Source organism: Orycteropus afer, unplaced genomic scaffold, assembly GCF_000298275.1.
Source record: "Orycteropus afer afer isolate SDZICR_OR568_19922 unplaced genomic scaffold, OryAfe1.0 scaffold00128, whole genome shotgun sequence".
Taxonomy (NCBI): domain Eukaryota; kingdom Metazoa; phylum Chordata; class Mammalia; order Tubulidentata; family Orycteropodidae; genus Orycteropus; species Orycteropus afer.
The window spans coordinates 7,773,995-7,779,818 of NW_006921715.1; the positions used below are offsets into that span (position 1 = coordinate 7,773,995).

Sequence of the window (5,824 nt, forward strand, 5' to 3'; positions counted from 1 at the left end):
GGCATAGTGTCCTTCCACGACTTTTCAGAATTTGGGATGAATTGAGAACTAGCTGCCCTGGTGGTGCTAACCAGAAGGCTGGCGGTTCAAACCCACCAGCCGCTCCTCGGAAGGAAGGTTGGGCAATCTACTTCCGTAGAGATACCCCCTCGGAAACCCAAGGAGGGGTCGCTATGAGTCAGGTCCTCAGGTCCGACTCTACGGCAGTGAGTTGGTTTGTTTTAGAGGACCAGACAACGAGGACGCCCTCTAGGGCAAGCGCCCTGTCTCTGCAACACGTCAGTGGCGGGAAAGGAGAGGAGGCATGGTCGCGCGGCCGCAGGTGCTGGCGGAAAAGTGTGCTCAGGCCGGCTGGGGTGGGGTGAGCTGGCTGTGAGAACGGCCTTGCCTTGGGTATCTGAGCAAGGACGAGGGCGCGCGTGGGGAGGTGGGGACCGCACCCATGGGAGCGCAGCGATCGCGAAGCTGAGGGGCCATGAGTTCTGGTCTCAGCTGGCACCCGTCCAGCATGTCTCCATTTTGATGAGCGCTCGGAGCTTTGCAAAATTAAGTTAGGGAAAAGTGAGTTATCTTGAACCTTTGGTCAGTTAAACCAGGAACGATAACCAGTTAGGAGGACTGTTGAGGGCTGAAAAAAAAAAAAAAAAAAGCTGAAACACCGAGCCTTTCCTGCGCCTCCGAATCTCGTCCGGAGACTATCCTGAGCCACGCTATGAACGAGTCCCGACACTGACCTCGCCCTCGGCCTATTGCGAGCCGCGAGTCCCGTCCCCCCACCTGGCCCAGACCTATCCCGTGCTTCATGTACATCGGTCCCGCCCCCGGCGCACCCTGACCTCACCCCGCGCCTATCCTGCGCTGCGTCGCTCACTAGTCCCGCCCCGCGAGCTCACCACAGTCTATCCCGTTCCATGGCTAAACCTCCCCGACCCTTGACCTCGCCCCTAGCCTTTCCCGCGCCACCGGCTCCCTCTGACCCCTGCACGAGTCCCGCCTCCTGCCCTCGCCCCAGCCTATCCCGCACCGCGCCGCGCCGCGCCGCGCACAAGCCCCGCCCCCCGCCCTAGGCCCGGGATTGGCGCGCGGCTGTGACGTCGCGGGTCAGCGGAGAGGCGCGATCCCGCCGAGCTGCGTCCCCCGGCCCGCGGCCATGCCCAAGCGGGGCTGCCCCTTCAGGGACGCGGCCCCGCTACAGCTCAAGATCCGCGTGGGTCCGAAGGAGCTGAGCCGCGGCGTGTGCGGCGAGCGCCACTCCCGGGAGGTCTTCGGTGAGCCGGAGCCGAGGGGCTGGCCGGGCCGCCGCAGCCCCCTCCCCGTTCGCGGTGGGGCCTGCGGGTCGTCGGTGCGGGGTCCGTCCCCGTTACCCTCACACGAGCCCGTCTCCCGCTCAGCAGCCCAGGAGGCGGTGGGGAGGGAGATGGCCGATGGGCCGAAGCCCTCTCCCACGGGGAAGCTGTTTGTGGAGCGCCCCTCGCGCTGCATGGGCCCCGGTGGGGCGGACACGAGGCTGGGCTCCTCGGTGACGCCGACGAGGCCTCCCGGGGGCAGCACCTAAGCGGGTCGTGCACGAGACAGCCGGGCTGAGAGGGGAGGCGGGGAGAGCAGGACAGTGTCCCGTAGCCCCTAACGGGCCAGCGTGGGCCGTGGGCACAGTGCGCTCCAGAGGATTTGGGGTGTGCATGGGGCTGTCGGTCGGCCGTTCCCGTGAGTGACTGAGACCGCGGAGCGAGGCCACACTGCGCCTGGCTTCTGTCTCGCCGGCAGGCGCGGTTTGCTATTCAGGATCCTTCCCGCTGCCCCCTGGCGCTTGGGCAACCTGCCCCTGTGCGCAGGGACTGCAGACCCCAGCATCTTCTGAAGCCCGAGCTGCCGCACAGCCTCACGTGTGTGCCCCTAGGTCCGAAGGCCTTCCCACCCGCCGCGCTCTTCACCGTCCTCCAGCCCTGGAGCAGCAGGGTCTTGTCCCTGGCTCCGCGCTCACAGTGGGACGCATGTTTGAGCTCACAGGTCACGATGTCCAGCCCAGCCTTCTTCCCATCCTCAACCACAAACCCCGCAAGACAGGCAGTGCCTTCACCATGCACCCCCATGCCCATTGCAGTGGGGTGGGAGGGGGGACCTGACTGGCAATATCACCTCGTTTGGCAGTGGCTGCTGCCAATTGCACTGGGGCCAGCAGCCTGTCTGCAAGCAGGCCTTGCTGGGCTGTGTCTGGGTAAAGGGGAACCCTGAACTGGCATTTGAAGAACTGAAGTCCAGGCTTGGATCTGTGACTGTGCCTCTGGGGACTCTGTAGACACATAGAGAGGCAGGTTCTGGGTGCTGAGGGACCGTGTCAGCTCTTGGGTGGGGGTCCACACCCACAAAGATCAGAAGGGATGGGCGGCCTTTGTCAGGGCCCACTGCTGCAGGTGTAGGGCTGCTGGCTGGGGTTGGCCCAGAGCCCAAGGCCTGCTTCTTGGTGGGAAACTTGTTAGTGCATGCCATATGTGGGGGCATGCAGCCTGTAGGGGAGGCCAGCTGAGTGAGACTGAGAGCCACACTGGCATGTGAGCAGTGAGGAGAGTGGGAGCCCCTGTCATGAGTCCAGGTGGGGGTGGAGGGTCCAGAACCTTCCTGCAGGAGATGGCAGCAGAGCCCAGGTGAGGAAGGGAGAGGAGGACCCAGCTGGCCACAGCCTGGCATTTGTGGGTGACAGAGCACAGGGGCCACAGCGTGCCTGCCAAAGGGGACCTCTTGGGGCTCTGGGGACTGGTGTCGTCAACACGGAATCCTTATCTTCTGCAGAGAGAACCAGGCAGCTTCTGTTCCGTGGGGCCCAGGCCTACATGGACCATACGTGGGAAGAAGGCGCACCAGAGACCTGCACCCTTGTCCACCTGCCGGAGTCCCCAAAGCCCAGCCCCACAGGCGTGCCAGGGGCCACCCGCGGGCAGATGTTCATCGGGCCAGGTGGCTGCCTACTGAGGAGCCGTGCCCAGGCCTCGGGGGCTGGTGAGTGCAGCTGAAGTGGACCGAGCTCTTCTGCTCCATTTGGGAGGCTGTGAGCAGGGCCTCTCCTACTGGAGGAGCAGGTGCCAGGGCTGCACACCTATAACCACATGTCCTCACTACACCTCCAGACCTGGAAGCTGGTACACGGCCCTCAGTCTCGGGCCAGGAGGGAGCAGAGCTGCCCCAAGTGCCCCTCTGCAGTCCCCCTGTGGCTCTCTGGCACCAGCATCCCAGAGGTGGAGGCCACTGTCCCTGGGCCTTGGCATCACCTCTGTTCTGCTCCAGACGGCTGGCTAGAGCTTTGGGCGTGGCAAGGCTCTCGTGAGATCAGCCTCTGCTGTACTGAGCTCTGGGCATGTCGGGAGGGTCCCCTGGAGACATGAGGGTTGACAAGGCATGGATGTCCCCAGGACAGAGCCAGGGCCTCTGGTGGTCATGCTGTAGTGGCCCGAGTAGGGAGTGACAGTGTGAAAGACCCCATAGAGACCATGGCCAGGGGCGCAAGGAGGCCCACCCCCTCTAGGGGTGCGGGGAAGCAGTGATCACCGGCTGATGGTCCGTGGTGTATCTTCCTTGCAGACCTGTCAGAGGCGGCATCCAGGGCCTGCTCCTCGTGTGTGCGTAGCGTGGACGGGAAGGCTGTCTGTAGCCAGTGTGAGCGGCCACTCTGCGGGCGGTGCCTGCGTACCTGCTGGGGCTGTGGCGCCGTGGCCTGCGCCCTGTGCTCCTCTGTCGAGTGAGTGGCTTTACCTATGTGTCCCCACAGAGCTCGTCTGCAGTACATGGTCCGTCTGGGGCTCGGGAGGATGGCGTGGCGGGCATGGCGGTCAGCTTTGTTGCCTTGCCAGACTGAAGCCGGTGGTTTTTTCTGGAAACATTGTGATCCCTCCTTGTCGGGAGCTGCACCCTGACTGCAGTCCCCTCTAGTCGTTTGTGGGCTCCCGGGAGGACGTGTCTTATTTCCTGTGAATGTGCTCAGTTTTTGAGGAGCTGCTGGCAGGTGGAGCCCCAGGCTTTACCTGTCTACCTGGTCCGAGGTCCTCTCGGGCTGGCATGCCTGTCTGGTTGGTGTGTGAGGGTGTGTGTACATGTGTAGGCTCACTGCAGCTGACCGGACCTTCAGAGGACACGGCTGCTTCCCCTCAGGGCAGGTCTCCCAAGGGGGGCGTTTGCAGGGCCTCTTTGCACTGTACGAAAGAGGAGTTCCACAAAACAGCCTAGTGGCCGGTTCTAGAGACCTGACCCAGCTCCTTGTTGGCAGCTTTTGAAACTGAACGAGTGAGATGACAGTGGGGGTGCAGGGCAAGCCCCGCCCTCCCCCAGTTTCACTTGGCGCGGGGTTGTCTGAAGGCTGGCTCCTCCACTTCCTATTCTGTGAACTGAAAAGGAGGGTCTTTCCTGCCTTTCCAGGTCCCAGTCACCTCCTCCCCTCAGTGCATTTGGCACCAGCAGGAGGACAGGTGCTGGGGTCACCCTGCCCCCCACCAGGTGTGCTGGGAGCCCTAGGTAGAGTGCCAAGTCCTTGCAGGACTTCCTGCTGTCTGTGTCCCTTGTGCTTAGCTTTTCCTACTGCTTCCCTTTCCCAGGACACACACCCCACCCACCCGACTCTCCACAGTGCTCACCCTGAGAGGCCGGGGGGCAGGCCCCCACCCACCTCCACTCCCTGTGGCACTGACTCTGGAGGTCAGGGGTGAGGGGTACAGGCACTCCACATACCTTGACTCCCCGTGGCGCTCACCCTGATTTGTGGGTTTCCTACTCTTGGTTCACAGAGTCTTGAAGCCTTGGAAGAGTGCCAAGTGTGACATGGTATAGGGGCTTCTCACAGGACTTGTGTGTGGTTCTGGGGTGGTGGGTCCTGCTGGGACCCAGGTGGGTCCAGGTGGCTTACCGGCTTCTCTCTCTCCGGCTCCATCTGCAGCTACAGCGACCCTCATGAGAAGGTGCTCTGTACCAGCTGTGCTATGTTTGAAGCCTGAGGCCACTGTGGACCAGCCGGCTCTGCAGTGAGCCAGTCTTCAGGGACCAGACTGTGGGCAAGAGGGTATGGGGAGCTTTGTATTTTATATTTTATACTCCAAATGACAGAAATGAATAAACCATTTATATTTGGACAAGAGGGCTCTTGTGTGAGTCATGTTGATGGTGTTGCTGCATCTAACCTGCAGCCTGCTGAGAACTGTGACGACCTCGCAGGCTGGGTGTGGAAGTGGGTGACCTGCCAGCTCAGGAAGACTCTGCAGGCTGGGAATGGACATGGGTGGCCTGCTGGGTCGGGAAGATTACTCAGGAATGGACGTGGATACCGTACCGAGAGACCCCTCAGGCTGGGAATGGACATGGATACCGTGCCGGCTTGGAGAGACCCCTCAGGCTGGGAATGGACGTGGATACCGTGCCAGCTCAGGAAGACACTCCGCAGGCTGGGAATGGATGTGGGTACTGTGCCAGCTCTGGAAGACCCTGCAGGCCCAGGAGAGTGGACGTGGGTGGTGTGCTTAGAGCACTTTGCATGATCAGGTGTTGTAGCCCTCACTGAGTGTCAGGTGTGACAGTTCCTATCCCCACTCTATAGGTGAGGGGATAGGAGCCCAGTGTGCTCCTTGCCCTAGGTGACCTGACTAGTACATGGGAAGGGCTTTCTCAGGATGTACCCAGAGACGTTGTCCCAAAATGTTCCCGTGCCTAGGATTGCTCTACCATGTCCTCTTCCCACACACTGGACTTTCCCGTCCAACGTGATCCATGCTGACTCTCCTAGCTGTGCAGCAGGTTCCAGGGCCTGGACCACACCTGGCATACATGTTTGTAGTGTCTGTTGGTTTCT

General features: G+C 61.9%; 1 protein-coding gene across 1 annotated transcript; it reads left to right on the plus strand.

Moving 5' to 3' along the window:
* Nucleotides 1–1,150: 1,150 nt before the first annotated feature.
* SIVA1 (SIVA1 apoptosis inducing factor) lies at nucleotides 1,151–4,976 on the plus strand. The gene is made up of 4 exons (XM_007944588.1): nucleotides 1,151–1,268; nucleotides 2,788–2,994; nucleotides 3,574–3,730; nucleotides 4,919–4,976. The coding sequence occupies exons 1-4, from the start codon at nucleotides 1,151–1,153 to the stop codon at nucleotides 4,974–4,976; spliced, it is 540 nt and encodes a 179-aa protein (XP_007942779.1).
* The last annotated feature ends 848 nt before the right edge of the window (nucleotides 4,977–5,824 follow it).

Excerpts from the sequence above, each read along its gene's own strand:
- SIVA1 (XM_007944588.1), top strand. The coding sequence starts at position 1,151 with ATGCCCAAGCGGGGCTGCCCCTTCAGGGACGCGGCCCCGCTACAGCTC. Across the intron at positions 1,269-2,787 it reads CCACTCCCGGGAGGTCTTCG|AGAGAACCAGGCAGCTTCTG; the intron begins GTGAGCCGGAGC and ends TATCTTCTGCAG. Across the intron at positions 3,731-4,918 it reads GCCCTGTGCTCCTCTGTCGA|CTACAGCGACCCTCATGAGA; the intron begins GTGAGTGGCTTT and ends CTCCATCTGCAG.